This window comes from Merops nubicus, unplaced genomic scaffold (genome assembly GCF_000691845.1).
Source record: "Merops nubicus isolate BGI_N331 unplaced genomic scaffold, ASM69184v1 scaffold7426, whole genome shotgun sequence".
In the NCBI taxonomy this organism is placed as follows: Eukaryota; Metazoa; Chordata; class Aves; order Coraciiformes; family Meropidae; genus Merops; species Merops nubicus.
Window position 1 is genome coordinate 52368 of NW_008614309.1, and position 22771 is coordinate 75138.

The 22771-nt window shown below is 35.0% G+C and overlaps 1 protein-coding gene across 1 annotated transcript in view; it reads left to right on the forward strand.

The window, feature by feature from the left end:
- Positions 1–11438, forward strand: part of CSMD3 (CUB and Sushi multiple domains 3) — a 62798-nt gene extending 51360 nt beyond the window's left edge. Inside the window, exons 16-19 of the mRNA XM_008942179.1 lie at positions 6092–6204; positions 8278–8359; positions 9183–9318; positions 10621–11438. Of these exons, the coding sequence (XP_008940427.1) occupies positions 6092–6204; positions 8278–8359; positions 9183–9318; positions 10621–10780 (491 nt within the window). The 3' untranslated portion in view covers positions 10781–11438. The remainder of the gene's footprint in view (positions 1–6091; positions 6205–8277; positions 8360–9182; positions 9319–10620) is intronic.
- The last annotated feature ends 11333 nt before the right edge of the window (positions 11439–22771 follow it).

Below are 22771 nucleotides of genomic sequence, written 5' to 3' on the forward strand. Positions count from 1 at the left end.
CTACAATCAACTATTAAAGACTAATAAACAATATGATGAGATTGATATGTATTGACCTATCAAGACAGAAATACTTAGTGAACTTGGGGAGCATAGAGAGCTTACACTTGTTTGACTAGATATAATTGAAAAAATGTTATTATTCAGACCCAGCTGGGAGCTGAACACTATATAGCTGCTCGCTCACCTTCCCACTCTTGCTCCTCTGGTGGGATGGGGAAGATATTAGGGAGAAAAAGGCAAAGCCATGGGGACTGAGATAAGGAGAATTTAATAGAACAATGCAAGAAGAGAAGAAACAACAGTAATAACAATAATAGTAATAATAGTAATGAAACAATACATGAAGTGAGTGATATAAAATGAACTGAATTGCCTAAATCTCCACTGACAGTGTGGGCCAGAGTCCCATCCTCACCCTTATATAGTGGACATAATGCCAGTGTGGTATCAAATATCCCATTGGCTGGTTCGGTTGGCTGTCCTGGCTGTGGCCCCCTCCCCACTTCTGGTGAAAATTAATCCTATCCTAGCCAAACCCAGGACAGAAAAGCAGCTACCCTTCGTGCTGTGGTTTCAGAAGAAGTCCTTGATTGTAGTCTTGGTTTATGATATTCCACAGCCCCGGCCACACAGAGCACTGTTGCTGTAGTTATGTTGGCACAGTTATATGCACAGTTCCTTATGCTGTGAAACATGAGCAGAAATTACAGATATGGTTTGACAAGGAAGCAAACAAAAATATTGTGAAAATAGTTTGGGTTTATATTTATGTTTGTTTTTCAAACTTGACACATCTCTGTCATGCAGACAATGGGGATGCCCCTCAATAGTAATGGTAGATTATAGCACAGGGATGTGAATAAGCACCTGAAGAAACATATGAAATCAATATCACTCAAAACTAAGTTTCTTGAAACTTTGCCCTCTGTCTACAACACTTTTTACAAGGACCCAAGAAGCCTAAAAACTACAGTTATATATTGGCTGGATACTGCTGCTTTTAGTCTTGTTCATCACTTGAGGATCTCTTTCTCTGAAGTAGTTTAACATCACTCTTTATTCCAGAGGCATTACCAAGGACAGAAGTGACAGAACATTAATCTGTTGGAAAAAAAGGGAGGTGAAAGTTCAACCAATATATTTCTGGGAGGGATTGCCTACAGGAAGATTGCAATAGGCCAAAGAATCCAATGTCTCTTTTGAGCTCTTAGTTTCTATACAAGAGTGGTGAATTTTTACTGCTAGATTTATCTGTTAAAAGTATTTTGTAGATGTCCTTTGAAGAGTCACACTTGAGAGACTATAAATGTACTGAATGTTGCATAAAATATTTTCTGGAGAGTAACTGTGTTTATCTTGACTATATGAGCTTACTCTATCACATGATGTCTTTTTAGTTTCAGCCATGTATTTCTATGAGGGTATTAAGTACAGTGGATGTAGTATTTTCTGTTTTTAGGATAAGTAAAACTAGAAGCTGTTTTCTGACCCAAACAACCTCCTCCTCCAAATAAAAAGGTTCCCTCATTTGAGCACAAAAGTGATTGCAGGTGCCCATTTTTGCTTTATGTACAGGCATTGCACACACCATCAGGTAATTAATATTATTGTCTTTCTCTATTTTACAGCTAGAAAATTGAGATCCTGTATATTCAAAGAATATCTTAGGGCCAGGGAAGTAAGAATTGATCAAAAAAGACATTTAGGTGCTAGGAAGCTGATTTCCCCTTTACGCAAATTGTTTGTTTCTGAAATGAAAAGTAATTCTCTCCCCGTGCAACACTTACTGTTTTACATTCCATTATTTGCTGCATCGTTTTTTACTTCTTTTTATTTTGACACCTGTACTTGATGTAATTATATTATACATGTCTGTTAGAAATGCACATGTTCTTTTGATCAGGTTAGCATGAGTGAAAATGGCAATGCTATTATCTGGGTTAAAAGAAAAGAAAGGTACAGCTTTCACTTGTTTATTTGGTTTAGATTGTACACGCTCTTATATACTGGGAAACCAGTTACGAGCACTGAAGAAGGACACTGGCCTTTCCCCAAGAAACACTTGTGAATCCACCCTGGTAAATTAGCAAAAAAACAGCAGTGGCTTTGTCTGTAGGATATTTTTTCTCTATATTCTTGTTTGAGTGTATGTCCATAATGTTGATGCCTATGTACACACATCACAGACTTCAGCCTCACAAAAGTATTTCCTAATGTACCTTTTGTAAGATACATCTATGGCAGATGTGATTGATATTCTTTTCCCAAGTTCTGAATGACTTCTAGATGCACACTGCCCAAGATCCTGAAATAACTAAACACCGTGATAACGTGTCAAGGTTTAGTCTAAGGGCCATCTGCTAGATCTATAACAGACACTCTGCTAAACCATCTTCCCTCCCAAAGGGGGAGAGAAAGGGAATAAGGGAGAGAGGTTTATGGCTTAGAAAACTTAATCAGCTTTAATTAAAATAATAACAATAAAAAGAAATTTATCCAAATACATATGAAACCAGTATCAAACCTCATCCCCAAGCTAGCAATTACATCACTGTCACCACTGATGATGTGGAGCAGGCACTGGGGAAATCCCAGATTGGACTCTGCAGCAAATGGGAACAAGATTCAGGAGCTGGATTCCAGAACTGGATTCAGGAACACATGGCTCGGGACTGAAGACAGAACAGATGGTGTCCTCCTTGGATGCCAGCCATTGAAAAAGAGAGCTTGACCCTTGCGATCCCTCAGCTTTATACTGAATATGATGTTTACAGAATGGAATACCTTGCTGGTCAGTTTAGGGTCATCTGTCCTCTCTGCTCCTCCATGCGGGTGTGGCCTTTTACTTTCTGCACACCACAATGTGTTACACAAGATTTAGCAGTGACTTTGGTCTTCATACCAATCCTTGGTAGTAACTATAAAATTCAAGCACTACCACTGCTAGAAGCAGATACTGTCTATGAAAATATGCTGTAAACATCAGAAAGTGCAGTTACTTAGAAGACAGCTGAGAAGTAAAATCACTGAACAGAATTAGTTCTGTTCTAACTCAAAGCAGGACATGTTAACACAGTCCTGAAGACAAGAGAATAAACCCTATCTTACATGGTACATTCATATGGTCTCAGTGCAGCGTTAACACAAAAATAGGTTTTCTTGTTAGTTCAGGGATGATTTGTCTATAGTGATACTTCCTATAGAGCAATCATCTATCTCTAATGTGGAGAAGGCTTTTGTCTGTGAATTTAGGCATGTGAAAGACATGAACTGCCCTGTCTTTTAGTGCAGCTTCTGAAGAGACCTAGGAAGTCTGCACCTTAACCTCAACTGAATTTTTGAGACGCCTGTCTCCCTGTCTGTAGAGAGAGCCTACAGTGAATAAACTAATGGAGAGGAAAAAATTAAATATCTTGTAATAATTGGGATATATTTGAGCATGTGATCTATTTCCAAATTATAACTTTTTGTATTTCTAAGATGCAACAGAGATGTGACCATGATTTTTCCTCTTTGAACTCTGTTTTAACACAATAACATCACCCATAATTTTCTTCTGACCATGTGTACGTAACTCTTATTAATAAGTCTGAAAACTCTGCTGCCTCCCAGATCATCTTTTTGTAGCACTAAAATGGAATATTAAACTCTACAGTTCTGCTAGCATTTTTTCCTTTTCTACCTTAAGGTGGAAGGAGCACTAAGTACCTGATTATTTCCATTTTTCTGGTACGGTGTTAACCAGCAGTTTTGTGCAGCCTATTCTATTTTTTTTCCACTGGAGAGTGTGGTGGGTTGACCTTGACTGGACAGGGTCAACCTTGACAGGGGGACGAGAAATGGCAGTTGCAGTAGTTTCATTTCACCTCGTCTCTGCCGCTTCTTCCTCCTCACTCTCCTCTCCTCTCGCATGGGGTCCCACCAACTGAAGACAGTCCTCCATGAACTTCTGCAGTGTAAATCCTTCACACAGTCCACAGTAATTTATGAATTGGTCAAAGATGGGTCCTTTCTATATGTTATTTCCATGGGGTGTACTCCTTCAGGAAGAAACTTCTCCAGCATGGGTTCCCTATGGGGTCACAGGTCCTACCAGGAGCCTGCTCCAGCACAGGCTTCCCAGAAGGTCACAGCCTCCTTCTGCTGGACAAAAGGACATTGGTTTGCTCTGCCATGGGATCCTTCACAGGCTGCAGGTGGATATCTGCTCCACTGTGAATCTCCATGGGCTGCAGGGGGACAGTCTGCATCGTCATGGTCATCATCATCAGTGGCAGGGGAATCTCTGCTCTAGTGCCTGGAGCATCTCCTCTGCCTCTTTCTAGACTAACCTTGGTGTCTGCAGAGTTGTTTCTCTTACATGCTCTTTCTCCTGTCTTCTGACTGATGATGGTGTTGTGGAAGGTTTGGGGTTTTTTTTCTCCTCTTCTTTAATATGTTACCACAGAGGCACTACCACCGTTGCCAATGTGTTCAGCCTTGGCCAGCAGCGGGTCTGTCTTCGAGCTGGCTGCCATTGACTCTGATGGACATGGGGGAAGCTGCTGGCATTTTGTCACAGAAGCTATTCCTGAAGTCACCTAGCTACCAAAACTTTGCCACTCAAACCAAATACAGAGAACCAGTACCTTCTCCTGTGTCTCAGTGCCCTCTTCCATTCTTGCTATCATCACAAAATTTAGATGAACAGGAAAATGGGAAATGACCAAAATTAAGGGTACTGCTATGTTACTAGAGTTCTCAGTTAATAAAAAGAGATCTTGTTTAGCTAATGTAAAGGTAACATACTAACTAAATCTAGTCTGAAGTCATCCACATTTGCTAGTCAGTTAAAACTAAAAACCAAACCAAAAAAAAAAAAAAAAACAAACAATCAGACGTACAAAAAACCAAACCAAACCAAACAAACAAGTAACAACCAAAAAAACACAACACACAACAAACTAATCTATGTTAATAAGGGAGGGATGAAAGCCAGTGTTTAAGCCTAATTAATTTACATTATGAAGTTTGTTCTGTGATGCATTGAGTCGATAAATTTAAAAAAAATAATTCACTTCGGTGGAATTTTCTGGAGGTGGAAGTATGGTTTTTTCTTTCTTCCTTTTTCTTGATTTTGATTTTAGTTTGGTTACTGTTTTAGCCATTATTAGCTAGATCAGATTAGATTGTACAAGTAGAGGACTTCTTATGAAATTAAGTAATTTAAGTTCTCTGCCAGAAAGGAAATGACCATACTAGAGAGAGGTCTTCTATTTCAAATCTGAAGTTTTAAAACATGAATTGATAAAAATGGTCGTATCAATGTGTGTGAGGGGAAAATCTTGACTGTATTTGTATTGTTCACCATTGTCTTTGTAATGGAAGATTAAATCACTAATCATATTGTATTATTTATATTCATTCTCCAAATTAACAAATAAGGTTATTTGGATTCTAAACATTTTTTTTTATTTTTTTATTTTTTTTTTTTTTTTGCCTGCAGGAGTGAAAATGAGTCAATTAATTATGCCTACAAAGTAAATAAGGTTATGTACAAGTCTTATTGTCTGGAAGCAACTGTGACTGTGACACGTGAATCTGATTAAGAACAGTTCAATTTATGAAACGTTTTCAAATTTAGAAATTCTTAATTTGGCACCAAGTTTTGGAAAATAATTTTGATGTGGATGTTCTTATTGTCACATTCCTTACCAGATGACTAAATTACAAATAATAAAAGTGGGGATGTGAGGTTCAAATACACCGTGTCTGATTCAGAACAATATTTTCCATCTCAGATCAGATCACTGTCAATATTTCTTCTGTCTAAGGCTTGTTACCATAACTGTTAAGTAATAGCTGTGTATACAGGGTTTCCCTTCTGTCCTCTATACAGGTTCATCTAAAAATACTTTCTATTGAAATTCTATGGTGATTGAAATAATTTCACAATAGAATGCATCTTGCTAAACCAAAATGTTGGTAACAATGCTACTTATTCTTCCTGCTTTCCCCTTTTAAGGAGAGAGATTAAATGTTTTTTCTTAAAGATGAAATTTTTTCTCTACTCAATACAAATATAAATTTTTAACACTATATTCTACAGGAGTGTATAAAAGCCAGGAAGCTCGGCTAATGCTACACATATATCTCATTAAAGCACCCTCCCATACATCTGTGAGCAAGCTGAAAGAGGAAAAATGGGCTATGGATGGTTTTGTGAGTATAATTCTGTTACAAAAGAGAGGGAAGGAATTTTATTTTTTTTTTTTTTTTCCTTTTAATTTGAAATCGTGCTGGTTTTTTACACCCAAAAAATCCTGAGATGTATCAAAAGGAATCTTCTTAGCAATGCTGATTCAATAAATGAAATGAAGATTTTATTGTAAGATATAGGAGGACACTCTGCGGAAATATATGGGAATAGTCATACTGTGTAACCACAATTATAATGCATGTTAACACTGAAGCCTTTCTCTTAATTTTCTTTTAGTCCAACATATTGAGAAATGTTTTCATCATGATAATATAATATCAATTTCTGATAATAGTATAATATTTGTTATTTATATTATAGACATTTTTATTACTAGGCCAGCACTCATGTTTTACTTTTTGGTGATATTTTTAGAAAAGTCATGAAAAAGCAGAACTGTTAAGTGTATGCGGAAAACAAAATAGATTGCTCCAATTAAGCATTAAACTCCTTGGAGGTTCTGTGACCAATCTTATTCTTTAAAAGAGAGAACACATACTGAGAGGATGAGAGGTGAAAGAGAGGGAAAAAAAGAGGAAGCAGTAGACCAGATGGCTGGGATGTGTTTAAACCATGAAAAGGAAATCCCTTCAGAGAACAGAGAAGACAGAGGAACATTACCCATGCTGGTGATGCTAACGCTGAAAAAGCTGAGTGTACTGGTGGTTTGAGACAGTGTATCCGCCAGAGCAGAAAACAGGTTTTTCAGAAAATAAAGGTTCTAAAATAATTTGGTTGATGATAAACACCTATGGATCACTACTTCACCATCTCATTTTTCAAGGAATCTGTTTTCTTACATTTCATCTACTGGCAAAACACTACAGAGACACCTTTACAAGTGCACATGCCAAAAGAAGAGAAGATACATGCATTGAAGAGTATTCATAAATTTATATTTGTAGAATTTGTGGCACTTTTTCAATAATAGTTTTTTAGAAGTTGCAAAGCAAAAGCAAAGCAAAAAAACCCTAAAACTAGTAAAAGTGTTTAACTCATTAAATATGTACAAACTTTATGTATGAGTGTGGGGAAAAAAAAAAAAAAGTAAAAGCAAGAAATTTGCTTTCAGGCTTCTAAATGTAAAAAAGTACACAGTACAGTCCCTGTGTTCCATATGCTTTTTACATACTAGTTTTATTTGAAATTTCTTTCTTTCTTTCTTTATTTATTTATTTTAAGTCTTGGAATAGCTCAAACAAGCTGCTTTACTCCAAAGCAAGAAATTTACCTGAGAAATTCACCCTTCTTTAAGTGAAAACATAGTTTCAGATCATTGCTGAAGACATACTGTTGCTTTGAGAGAGGGAAGCTTAAGGGAAGATCTTGAAGGAACCTCCCTCATGACCACTGAATTAAAACCTAATAAATACCCTGAGGAGCAAGTACCCATAAATTTGAATACAATGTGGTAGTTCAGAATGTACTTACCCTAATAAGGGAGATATTCTTAGGATTACAACCCTTTTGTCCTTCCCACCAGTCTTTTAGTTTATACCAGCATATTTTACACTTGTAACAATGCCACGTCCAATATTCCTCTGGTCTACAGCTGTATCTTTAAGCAGTTATTGAGATAAGCACTGAGAAAGAACAAAGGAACTAACTGTCCATTGAATGTGAGGTCTTTGTTATTTCCTTTTAAAGTAATTATTAAAATCTCAATGCTTGCAGCCTTAGGATTATGTACAATATAGCTTTTGCTGTCTACTTACTAAACAAATCAGACAGTTATGAAGTATGCAAGATACTTAGATATACTGACGTCTTGAATTTCCAGAAACTTTGTTTTATTGATTTAAAAAAATAATACAGTTAAGCATAGTATAAGTTAGTATATGTAACTATAAGCCACCATGTCTAAGTTGTGACTTTAGTAGTTCTGTCTTTTCTTTTGAACTTTATAGATTTTCTATTAAAAGGAGGGTATTTTTAAGGAGGATGCTACCAGTTAAAAAAATTAGGATATTTTTCTTCCAAGTAATTACTTGTAACAGACTTTTCCCCATTTAACTCAGAGTACTTTTTTTTAACAGGTTTCTAAAGATGGAGCAACATATGTTTTTCAAGGATTCATCCAGGGTAAAGATTATGGACAATTTGGACTTCAAAGATTAGGTATTCAGCAAATTCTTAGTTTTTTTGCAAGTTCATTGTTGCATATTCTGTTTTTTTTGTTTTTTTGTTTTTTTTTTGTCCAGTACTATAAGGGTATTTACAGGATTTTATCAGTATTAACATTTTGTAGACTATTGAGATATTTATGTCTTTAAAATCTCATTTAAGTCGTATGTACAAAGACTGTCTGTCAGAAGTTCTGAAGAGTTGCTTGCAATGTACTGCTTAGTATAGCAATACGTTTGTAATGTTTTGAGGATCGTTTTGCATTGAATATGTGCAAAATTCATGTAGTTTAAATAATAACTATCTAGATACCCTATGTTAGAGAATGCTCTGCTAAACTGATCTTTTCCTCACGGTGCTGAAACATTTCACTGAAACATTTGCTAGAACAATGAAACTACTAAATATTTGCAAGTAAATCATTATGTTGCTCTTATGAAGAGCAAAAACTTACTTACTGGATAAATATTTCTTTCCTAAAAATAGACTTCTTTTTTCTATACATTGAGTTCTACACCAAACTTATTATTTATTCCTTAAGAAGACAGCTCTGGTAGCAGAGCATTGGTAACAATATTCTGCTAATGATACTGTCTTAAGAACTGTATTGATCCTTCAACAAGAACTTGAATTTAGTTTATCCTGAATTCTTGAATGATAAAATAGTATTGAGAATGCAGTAGAAGAGGAAGCACTTTTCACTCATCAAATGGCTCGTTAGAGTGCTTATCTTCAGATAAAAGTAATTGAGTAGCATGTGCTGGGCTAACAGACATATATTATATTACTGATTTTTTATTATTGTTATTATTTTTAGGTCTTAACATGTCTGAGGGTTCAAATTCTTCTAATCATCCACATGGTACAAATAGTAGTTCAGTGGCCATTGCTATCCTTGTGCCTTTCTTTGCCCTTATATTTGCTGGTTTTGGCTTTTATCTTTATAAACAAAGGTAAGTACAAACTATGTATATAGAATTCCTGTATGACTTGGTGTTTTAATTGCCTTCAGTCTTTGCTAGTGTAAATAATATTTTCTGTAAAACCACAAAATGTTTGCAAAATATGCATTTAGATAGTTCTTCCTACTTCTGTTGAGGTCTGGAATAATGACTGAGAGATCAGTTAATTGTACTGTGCTATACTTTCATTCCTCCCTATTTCAAATGTTATAAATTTCTCTTTATGATAACAAAACATATGCTATAAATTATTGGCATATGGAGAATAATATAAGGAATATGCTTTGTATATACTTACAGTAGATTGTTTGTATGACAACTTTTTATGTGTCACAGAATTACAAGTCATATCTTAAGTAATTTATCTGCTGTATTTATTGTCTTGAAATATATGCAAGTATTATGTCATTAAGAAGTTTCTTTATTGAACTGTTTCTGCATCTGAAATTATTAGTCCATACGAGATTATGTTACATAGCCACCAGTCTTTTCAGTTTCATTCGTTTAAGTTCAACAGTTTTGTTCATGTTACTGAGATCAGTATTAACTCTTTTGACTTAGTGTCAAGTACATCTCCTATACTGTTAAAGCATTATATCACTAAAGAAAATTTAATCACTTTAATAACAAGACAATTCTTTGCCTACTAGCTGTCAAAATGGTGATTTATGTCTGGTATCCTGACAATAATAATTGTAATATACTCCACGAGATAACATAGGTTTAAAACACGTACCTTCATATCTAAATGGTACCACTTCTTTTTGAACTTGTTCAGAATATGAAAAAATGCTCAGTAATTTTTTTATATATTTTCTATTAACATTATGCTGTAAGAACTTGTCTTTACATTTTATACTGATAATCAACTTTAGAGTATTCATTTAATGTAACTATATAGATGAAACAATTTCAAGGGATTGAACTTTGAAATTTTGAATGATTTAGTGAAAAAAGAAAATATTTTTGCTGTATATTTATTGTTTATAAACTTGTTGAGTCTCCAAAGTGAAAAAGAATTTGATCCGGAAATACTTTTCGTTTGATCGTCGAAGTGGAAATATCTACCTCTTCTGATGTTGTTAACTAAGTTTGAAGGGAACATGATTTCAAATGAGACATAAATCTCTTAAACTGTGATAAAAAGTGCACTAATTCTTAGCAGAGATATTGTTTAAAAAATTTTGAGATATTGTAATTGTAATTGGGAGCTAAATTCTGTTCAGATTCTTAAACTACACCAAGTCAGTAAGGAAAACAGCAGTTACAAAATACTCTGTCTTTCTTCTACAGGACTGCACCTAAAACACAGTATACAGGATGCTCTGTACATGAAAATAATAATGGACAAGCTGCTTTTGAAAACCCCATGTATGACACAAATGCAAAGTCTGTGGAAGGGAAAGCAGTACGATTCGACCCCAACCTGAACACTGTTTGCACAATGGTATAATGTGGTAATGGTATGTCTTCAAAGTCTAAAAGTTGACACACAACACAGTGCACACACAGTTCACTGAATAAAAAAAATAAAGCAAAGCACACTTTTCAGGATATACTGGGTCACCTTTCCTGACGATGATAGACAAGAATGGGTTGTGGTTATTTTGTTTTGATTTTGTTTTACATGAACTGGATCAGAATTCTTCTTTGTGTGAACCACGGAGAGTTTTAAAAAATTTTGCTGCACTCCATGAGTGCTACTCACAGTTTATTTGCTTTTTTTAAAAAGGAGGTTATTCTAAAACATAAAACATATTTGCATATATTGGAGGAGCATCCACTATCAGTATTTCTGTGCTTTATAAAAACTATAATAGAGGGACTGGGTTAAAAAAAAAAAAAAGATATAGGTAGAAAATAAGAGCTGTATTTACAGGAGACAATAAGTCGCTGACTTCTCTTTAACAGTCATACACTACATCTTTCTCATGAGTTTGTACCTTTTCTCATTTATTCAGTCCATTTAGTATTTTATTTTTAAAGTCCAGGATGTAGTATTTAGAAATTAGCAAGTACAACTTACTCTTTTCACGTCACAGAAGAAAAATTAAAATATCATGTTCTTATTTAGTGAATCTCCTGTCCTGCTTCACTTCTTGCTTCCTTTTCATATTCCAAGCCAAGCTCCTTTCCTCTGTTTCCATTAGCAATACTCACAAACAGTAATGTTTCTACGTTTCTTTTGCCAATCATTCAACCAGACAAATTCTGCAATCAAGACGCTAGTATGAATTGAGCTTTGTGATTTTGTTCCTTTACTGTTAAAGATCATTCAAATGAGTGAGCATCTTACTTTTCAAATGTGAAAATATAATTTGTTTCCGATTAAAAAGTGCAGTTTACAGTAACATTTAGTAATCAAATCCATATACCAAAAGTTTAAGAGTAAATTTTTCAGTCCATGCTAGTTAAATCTAGATTGTATCACGTCACTTTATTCCTTCAACACTTTGCCAAAATGCATGCACAAAGCATGGTGAAATCCCATTGATGCATTCCAACAAACTTCAATGAGCTTTAGATCAGACCTACAAGGCAAGAGGAAGTTATAATTTGGAAATACTGTGTTTTCATGTCTATTTTATTTATATATTCCATTCTTTAAGGAAACAAATCCTTATGGCTAATGATTTAAAATTGAATATATTACCATAGTGCAATGAAAATGAAAATAAAGATATTAAAAAAAATATATATATATATATATATATAAAGCCATGATTTTAATAGGGACAATCCATTCATTTTAGGGACAATTCAGATTCCACAGCCCTCAGCAGATACAAGTTTTAAACATTCCAAAATCACTTCTAAGGAAATATAATTTTTAGTTTTAAAGTTATTTCACATCAGCATTATTCAGTGGCAACTCAGTAATTTATTTGACATGGGTCATTGTCTTCCATTCATAGCATGACTCTCAAATGCTGTGTGTTAGCCAGTGTGAATTATCTGTTATTGTCCCTTTCAGACATCAATAATTCTGTGAAAATCTAAACTTTTTATTACCGTAATAGAGAGTGCCTACCAAAATCATTGTACCCAGGATTGCTGCTTGGATTTCTATAATGTTTGATGAATTTCTTATAAACCATTTTACAACACTTTGTTTTGAATATTCATACAACTCTGTCAAACTGTATTCTACTAAAAGGATGCTGTTCTATATTTTATACCATTGGTTGTTATTTATTCTTGTTTATTCAGATGACTGCAATAACTATGACTCATTCATTAATGTTAAGGTTAATACATTTGAGATGGTTTAAAATGTTTCTTCTGCAACTGGCTACTCCTCTTATATTAATGCATACACTTTTGTAAAGAAGTATATTTTTATGAAAAAGGATTTGTAAAAGTATGATGTAAATTTTCAGTGCAATGTAAACAAAATAAAAATGGACAATTGCTTTTTTTAACAATGTCTCTTCTTTGCAAAATGAGCTTTAAATTAATTTCAGTTATGAAGACAAGAAAATAGCAAAATTAACAATTCAAATCTGGGAATTTTATGGATCTTAAAATCATGTTATTTTTCCTGAATCTTCCTGTGAATTTTTTTGTGAACTAGCAAGACAGGCTACTTTCATAAATAACCAATGGGCACAATGTATCAAAATATCTATTTACTATAATGAATTTTCTGTTTGATTTGAGGAAGCAGAATTACAAAAACAAACAAACAAAAAACCCCAAACAAACAAAACCCCCCTATATTTGTCAGCTCAGTGAAAAGCATAGAAAAACATGATTTTCTTACTTGAAAAAAAAAAAAAAAAAAGAAAAAAGTGCATAAAGTATTTTCTGGCATTAAACAAACAAACAAACAAACAAACAAACAAACCAGGGATATCTTTTAATGACATTGAACTGGTGGGAAGTATCTTAATTATTTTAGTATAACATTAAAACTGTCTTCTAACTACCTCTTTTCCATGTAAGCATGTAAGGTGGATGAAAAATCCTTACCTGAAATGCTATGCATAAGATAACTGGGGGAAAGCAATGTTTAATATTCTTTTGTGAATTTGGTGCTCTGTGTTAACTGAAAAGGCTCACTCAGGCCCACGTTGAAAGCACTGAAGACTGCTGTTAAATACATTGTAGAGAGAAGAATGGGGTCACTTTTTTGGGGGAGTTTTTTTGAGAGGTTTCTAGAAGAAATTGGTTAATTCTGATAAGCAAAAAAATCATGCTTCATAGTGGCCAAACTCCAATAGGCAATCTACTGTCTAAAGTTAAGCTCTTTGGGTCTTTTGGTTTTGGAGGGTTTATTTGTTTTGTTTTGTTTTTACTCTAGTTCCTGAGCTGTTTGAATCATAAATCATTTGTGTGGGTAAACTGTTCAGTTTTCTAGTAGCACTGTGGCATATGGAATTTCAAGTTCTGATTGCTTGGTTGGAGTGGGTTAACACTGTCTATTCCCTGTTTCTTGTTTTTCTCAAGAAAATAACTGAAATTAGTTAAATATTTTGTCCTTCAGGAACTTTGGCTACATTTTTCATGCAGGCCCACTACACAAGAGAAAATGTATGAGAATACAGAGGCTATTGTGCAACTCTATGAGCCGTTTGAAAATAAAGGCACCTTCTGCAGTAATACAGACTGAGGTTTAAAACTTAATTAAGTTTCTATAACCAATATCCACTTGAAGTGCTGGGGTTAAACCCACAGCCCTGAATGAGGGTTGGCATATGGATGATGTCCACAACCAGGCAAGACAGATCCTCCTGATTGCTTTTCACCCAGGGTCTGGCCAGCCTTGGGTGGGAACTGATTAGGAGATCACCACCAGGTGCCCCCACCTTCCACATTAACTTGGAGGCAGGACAAGAAGCCACCTCTGTAAGAGCTGACTCTGCTTGCAGTGTAGTTGGGTGGCTTGCCTACACAATGAATGTGTTGTGTGGGGATTTTGGTTATTGAAAAGGCTCCCTGACTCTTCATAGTAAGTGGGGCTCCCAGGATGGCAAAGCAAGATCGTGAATTTCTGTCTCAGACTAATGACCTGGCTGATTTCATCTTCTACAGCTTGGATCCTTGGCCAGCTTGCACCCTTCTTCACATTCTACGCTGTGAGTGAGTGCATTGACTTATTCCTCCCTCCAGTGGCTTGGCACCTTGGATCTCTGGTATATGATGTAAGATCAGAGGGAGGAATTTGGTTGCTTGCTTGCCCATTAATGATAATATCCTTCCTAGTTGGGGAAGTGTTCAGCAGAAGAGCACTGGACTGGGTAACTCTGAATGCACCGAGACTAGGTGTCTCTGAGATGCATTGTGCCCTCTGAGGTGACCTTATTGTGGCCTTCCAGTATCTTAGGGGGGTCTACAAGAAAGCTGGGGAGGGACTTTTTAGGTTATCGAGTAACAACAGGACTAGGGGGAATGGGGCAAATCTGGAAGTGGGCAGATTCAGGCTGGATGTGAGGACGAAGTTCTTTACCATGAGAGTGGTGAGACCTGGGAATGGGTTGCCCAGGGAGGTGGTTGAGGCCCCATCCCTGGGGGTCTTTAAGGCCAGGCTGGATGAGGCTCTGGGCAGTCTGATCTAGTGGGAGGTGTCCCTGCTCATGGCAGAGGGGTTGGAACTGGGTGATCCTTGTGGTCCCTTCCAACCCTGACAGATTCTGATCTGTTTTAGCAGAGGACTTTAGAGCCCTAAAGGCTCAATGGTTGGACTTGATGATCTTGGAGGTCCCTTCCAACCTAAAGGATTCTATGATTCTATGATTATCTGTGCATCAAGAGTCAACTGGGCCACTGCATTTCATTCAAGTCATACTGCAGTCTGGTTCATTACTGGAATTCAGAAACCACCCAGTATCACCTAAACTCACCAAAGTATCAGTTCTTGTAGAACTACTCGGAACAACTAGACTATCATAAAATAGAGCTAGAAATGTCTGATTTTACTTTTGTTTGTGAAACAGAGCTGACATTATGTAGACATCTTATTCTGGAGGAATTCCTTGGCAAGAATACAAGAAGCTGTTCCTGTCAAGGAAACAATTTATTAGGTACAAATCTTTGAGTTTCTTTTAGAGAGCTAATGGGAAGTGAGTCTATAGCCAAGTCATTAAGCTGTTATTCTAGGTAAAAGACAGTTTTTCTTTTCCAGGTCTTAATAACTCATCTATCAAACCACTAGTACAGTTGTCTGAAGTGTATATTCTTTTCCAGTGTTAGTTAAATGCAGGGAATTCAAAATCTTTGATATCACTGCACAAAGACATCAGAAAATGTGTATCCCAGTGTGTAGATTCAATTGTAAGTTCCTAACTATGATGTGGTTCCTATTCTATCTCAGTTCAAACACAGCAGTCTAGTGCAATAATATACTCTTTTTTTACCCTCTATGCTTCTGCCCATGCCCTTTCTATAAGAGATGATCTGTCCCACAATAATAAATTCAATGTGTTGCAGCTTCTTTATAGGATGATTCAATGCTTCTTTATAGGATGATCACAACTGGAGAAAAAAATGGCTTCTATCATTTGTTATAGTAAAATGTATATTTTGTTAGATTAATTTGTGAAAATATTTTCCAACTAAAAATTGTCAGTAGGGATTGATGTAGGTACATGAGTGTCTGTGATTTCAAGAGGACCATCCAAGCAATGGTAAACTCAGCAACCAAGTTCCAGAGCTCATCTCGTATACATTTTATCAATAGTTTTACTAGGCTTACATGGCACTACGGAAAATCTTAGTATCTCTCAAGACTCTCAATATTTTATTTTATTTTTTTTTTTTTTTGGGTATCTGTGATGTCATTTTGATTTGATCCTAGCTATCAAACAGGCGGAAGAGAAGATAACTTCTATGAAGGGAGCTGTACGTCCATTTTAGGGTAGCATCTTAAATCATACTGATTAGCATCCAGAATTTTATGCTCTACCTACTTGTCCACATTTCTAAGAATAACCATAATGTTTATAGAATGAACTTTGATCTCTTACCTACTACAGATAAAATAATTTATATTCCTAATGTAAAAGATGCCATGTAAGGGAAAATTAATAATATAGTCATCTTCTTTTCCAATACTTAAATGACGAGTTTGTATCTGAACACTCTAAGTCTCCTGTAGTTTTTCATGCAAGACATTCTTCTTGATGTTTTACCACATTCTGCAATTCTTAGTTAGTGAAGTGCTAGAATTCAGAAATGGAAATAAAAATAACCTTTTCAAAATGTGGAGAATAGACCCTTCTCTAAGAGAATCATAACACAGAAGGATTCTGCTCCCTTATAGCATTTGAAGAATTTGTAAAGCTGTCAATAATCATATTTATGGTTAGCTCAGCAAGAGAATGCTCAGTAGTGTAATTTGAATAATGAGTCCCTATGATTATTTTATTTTCATTTGTACATTCAGAAATAGATTGGTACTAGAAGGTGGTCAGAAAACCCTACAGGTCCATCTAAAAAAGGAAAAATAAACATCTGGGAAAACATAAAGGAATAAATAGATTTATGTTCTGTTTTTACAAGATAAATGGTGATATATTTTATCAGTGATTCTGAAACCAGATGAATACTAGCAGTCTGATGTGACCTTATCTTCCAGATCCTCAGAGCAGCTTAACTTGTTCATTCCACCAATACTCATTTCATGACAAGTTTTTGTTCCTTCACCTCTCATCAATTGTGTTATTTCTTACCTGATGTGAAAACCTGTTTGATGAAAAAATAGGAAGTTAGAAAATTTTTGTGAACACAGTCCATGTTATTTTAAAGACCTTCTAAAACCTACATGTTTTTTATATGATTTCTGGGCTTTGTCTTTTATTACATTAAAATGAATATATTGTATGACTTAACCAACATTACATTGTAAAAATATTTTGATACTTTTAAATTTATACTTCTGATTTTATTTATAAAATATATTTTAAAATTACATATCTAACACTGAGAGCAGTAGACTGTCATGACTTTATGTAGACTACGATACTTACTGCTAAAGTGGTGGACAAAGAGAAAATGAATGAGAAACTCTCACTGCACTTACTACTGCTATTTTTACATTGCCTATTAGTAAGTCTAAGATCACCGAAGATGAAGCAGGACCCATTTTAGATCAAAGACTGACTAAATGAAATGTATTTCCAAAACCAGTAACTGCTTTATCCCTTTCATTATCTCCTCTGGATGCTGAAACTACATCAACATGATATAGCTTGTCTCTAACCAAATCTGTAAAGGCTAATTGTACAATATCAGTCATGTCTATGATTCTAAAATAAGATGAGATGGACTTTGTCATTAGTGAAAAGCAAAAATAATATATTTGGCCTGGAGTACAGACCCTTCCCGTGCATGAAGAAATTGATACTTAACAAATGTTAATGAGCTAAGATGAACTGTCAATTATTCTGTGGGAAAAAGATTATATAGTACAAGAAAAATTCAGAACAGACAACTGTCCTCACCACAGACATAGGCTCTGGAGAATAATGCAAAGTGACAAAAGCATTAAGGAAGCTAAGAAGCTGATAGTTGAAGAACCAGTTAAGACAGATGTCTTATATCATTCCTTAGCATATCCAGAAGACACTGAGGATTATATATACAGATATATATATATATATATATCTCCTGTGTATATATATACACATGCAGTATGTATATATATATATACACTGTAATAAATAATAAACTATATATGTCTATGCACATGTCTAATGTAAATTCAGGCTACTGGTGGTGAACATTTTCTTTTTTTTTTTTAATAGAAAACAAAAATATATGTGGTGTTGAAGTGCTGGGGTTTAAATCCCCAGCCCCGAATGAGAGTTGGCATATGGATGATGTCCACAGCCAGGCAAGAAAGACCCTCCTGACTGGCTTTCACCCAGGGTCTGGCCAGCCTTGGGTGGGAACCGATTAGGAGATCACGACCAGGTACTCCTGCCTTTTGCATTAACATCTTGTTCTGCCTCCAAGGTAATCACACAAGAGCTGATGCTGCTTGCAGTGGAGTTTTGGGAGAAAGCTTACCTACATAGTAGGTGTACTGTATGGGATTTCCAGTTATTTCTCTGACCACCTGTGGAAGGTAGAATTCCCAGTGACAGCAGGACAAGATCGAGACAGGAGGAGAATTATGAGGCTTTCTCCTGGCAATTATTATATGATTGTGATTGGGCTGATTGCTTGGTTTACTCCTTCCCCCATGGCCTGTTTTTGGAATTGGTTTGCTCCCTTGTTTGCTGTGTTATGTGTCATGAGTGAATACATTGGTCTGTTCATTTCTGCAGTGGTGGGCCACCTTGGATCTCTTGCATATGATCTAAGACCAGAGGGAGGGATCTGGCTCATGTATTGACCATTAATGATGATGTTTCCTAGCTGGGCAAGTGGTCAGTAAAAGAAGTATGTATTATATGCTATATAAATATACTATGTATAAATTCTGTACTACCCTATGTAACATAGTATATGTATATAATATGTAGGTTATATACTATATTGTATACAGTATAAGAAATTTTATTTTTAGGATATGTAGAGGTATAAATATCTATTCCAGTATTCATTTACTTATGTGTTTATTAAATTTTGGAAGTAGGGGATCCCCATAAAATATTTATTGCTTCAAATTGCAATATATATTTACCACATATTGAACCATAATTGCAGAAAGACCATCTCTGTAGAAAACTGCAAGATGTAAAGGCTTATGATAATAAGAGTATCCTAATACCTGTAGTAATGTGCTATATTTAGTGCTAAAAGATTATGACTGTGAAGTATGTCTTTAAAGTGCCTTTATGTTCATGGAAGATAAGCCACAGTTGTCTGAAAAAGACTGGGTTTATTACCCTGCAAAGACTAAATTAGTTTTTAAAATACAGGGATTATAAAGGTCTTCATAAAAATATGGCATGATTTTTTCTAAAGCAGAATTAGAAAATACATTAGTAACTTCACCCATAATGTGGCAGACCTATGGATCAATAAAATGTGAGTAACACTTGAAGCTGTTTGAGGTGGAATTCAGTAGTGTTAAATACTGAAAGCTAAAGCTCTGATCTCAAGCAATAATCAAAGAAATTTTACAAATACATCAGAAAAAATAGAAAAAAAAAGTATTGTATTGAATGCCATAACATTATTATACACCTAAAATTAGGTGTGGCATTAGTAACCTCATACTTTAAAAAGTCTTAAAATCTTTTTAAGGCCTTTTCAGTGTAGTAACGTAATTCTATGCTTCATGCTTTTATTCTATATATTCTTTCTAAAAATTAAAATACTTTCATTATCCCACAATAAAAATAACAAGCTACTTGTAAATCTGTCCTTTATCGTGGTTGTTGTTACCTTTGTGGGTAAGAACTGGATGCCTGACTACACGGGATGTCATGAACTTGGCATAGCTAGCTTTATTTTGTCAACTAACCTTAGATTTCAGAAAGGTGCAGGTGATCTGAACCATACTCTCAGGCAGCGCAGAGCTATGATGCAGGAGAAAATACTGTGCTACATGACTCCTTTTTCCTGTCCTTTTCCATCCTTCAATATGCCAGGACTAGGTTATCAAAAAATAAAACAAAATGCTTTTCCTTGCATGCAAAGCTCACAGAATATAATACTTAATGACAAATCATTAGCCTCTTTACTGTGCTTTTAACTGCTGCTTTCTCAGCAAGCACAAAAGGTGAAATCCTAACAGATAAAAGATAAAAAACATTTTAAAACATGTGTAGATGTGTCATCTGGGGACATAGTTCAGTGGTGGACTTGTCAGTGTTAGATTTATGGTTGGACTTGATGATTTTCAAGTTACTTTCCAACCTAAATGATTCTATAAAAGAAGAGCATGTGAGCTAAACTGCCTAAAGGGGTGTCTCTAAACACCTACATGTCTGTGCACAAAGTCCCATGAAAAAGGAAGCTGAAAATATCTTTCATGTCTTACTACTGGATCAGTTAAGTTGTCAGCCCTTCTGATAAATTCTTCTGTTTTCCAAGTGATTTTAAGAAAAAATATTCTCAATTAAAGCCTCTACTTTTAAAATAAATTTATTGACAGTTCCAGTGTGTTATTAAACAAAACAAACCAACCAACCAAAAAAAAAAAAAAAATAGAAAGATAAGTGGTAGCTTACTAAGTATACACTGCATTTTGATAGTCTTGTACATCGCAAAGAGCTTCAGTAAGACCAACTTTGTGGAACTTAGTGCCAGGTATGACTTACACGTACATAATGTCATCTGAAGTTTTATTATTTTGTCCATAAACGTCAGGTAATATATTAACCCTCTGACAAACAAACAAACAAAAAGAAAAACAAAAAGAAAAACAAAACAAACAAACAAAAAAACAAAAAAAAACCACACATAACACCCAGAACCACAGAACATTAAAAATGCCATCAGGATAATATGAATCAATAGAGACAACAGCGTCAATGTTGAAGCTGATGGAATTTATATTTGCACATCTTATTAAGCAATTGTTTTGACATGCAATGTTGACTGAAAATGCACCATGTTATTTTGTACAAAGAACAATCAAAAGTCGTTTCAGTATGTTATTTTGGACTCTTTGTGGTGCAAACTAAGGAAGAAAACAGGAATACCTTATACACAGTGACTTTTTCCTCCTCCTCAGTCTCTGTTTCTGAGTTTCAGCAGCATTTGATTCCTCCTACTTTCCCACCTTGTTATTCCAAACTATTACAAGTAAATATACTTGGAAATGAGTGAATTATTTTTTTCAGCCTAGCAAAATAATAACCTTCATTCTTATGTCATCTAGGCAGCATATTTGTGTGTTTATTTAAGGCATGAAAAGTTAAGCTTCAGGGGAATCTATGCAGAAGTTGGCAAGAGAAAAACACTACAGAAACATGTAACAAAAAGAAAAAAAAAAAAAACTTGCAGAAATAAATCAACTAACTACTTCTTTACCATCATTTTATTGTTGACTGTAGTGTAACTCTGTCTATGCCATCACCCAGGTTTTCTTCCTGCTTTTGAGGTGGTAGAATGTGAAAGTTTTATAATATATGAAAACAAGCACGAGTTAGACATAGTCTTAGAGAGACAGGTTTCCACTCCTCTATATGGAATGTTTTATTAAAGAGTTCAGAACAACTGCTTCTAGGAAAACAAAGAACTTAAAATCTTTTGAAGTTCATTAAATAGATTGTTAGACAAGCAACAAAGTTCTTAAGCAAAATATGGGAGAGTGGGGAGTAAATTCGCTTGCTGTATTCCAGGAGTTTTTATCGTGTTTTCTGAAGCCCTCTATCAAGTGTTCAAAAAGTAAGATAACATAAATTAATGCATTTCTATAACTAATCTGCAATATATTAGACAAATATATGATTAAATCCTACTCTACAGTGAAAAGGACAGAAAAAAAAACAAACAAACACCTCTAGTAAGTCTTGTGCAGGGATTGTGAGAACTGAGATGGGTAAAGACACACATTTTTCCTGTTTCTTTAACCTGTTGACTATTGAGGCTTATTTTTCTAGTCTCAACAGACAGGTACAAGGCATAAAAAATGTGTCAGCTATGTTGGATGGTCCTGAAGTATATTAAGAGGAGGTTTTGCTTCCAAAAGAAATGGGAATTTGATTAATTTTCTGTTTACATAACATTATTCATTCTGTACACACTGTAATACCTAGCTGAGGGAGGTCTAAAATCTCAAGAACATGAGTTTATTGTGAGTAGTTCATAAAAAACAATGGACCTGTTGTCTAAGTATTAAAGCTCATTTGACATAGTAAAATCAAATAGTCTAAGGAAGATATTCTTCTCTGGTTTGACTTTAGCACTCATTATATGCAGGACAATGCAGTATTGTACATCTTTGATGTCACTATAGGCTGAACATAGATTTATTTGCTGTTATCATCAGGAACATATATCAGTCACAAGAACAATAAAGTAAGTTTTCACTTTATTGATTTCTAGAACATACAAATTCAGAAAGAGTGCTGACAAAATATATTTAAACTGTATGATTTTTTACTGAAATTACACCAAATTAAAACAGAAACATAAGATGCAATTAAATTGTCTTACAAAGTACTCATTTAGAGGTCTGAAAGAGTCAAAGCCCACATATTATTTGCTAGAGATTTTGCTTTTTCTTGTTTTCTATTTGGATTATCTTGCAATTGAGTTCCTTGTCCCTGACAAAAAGCTGACATTTCACTAATTGCTCTTTGACTGGCAACCTACATACACAACACTTCAGAATACTTACAGCCTGTGTTTAAGTGGCTTTTTGAGTGCTTGATTGTACTCCCAGCCAAAGACACTGTTTGGCAGATCTCATCACTGTAGAACAGCTGGAGAGTCAGCAGGTAGAAACCATGAGTCCTTGATATCCCTCAGAGGGGAAACCCACACATACCTCACTTGCAGTGTGGATGGAGCACATCTGTCAGTCCTTGCATCCAAACTAGTC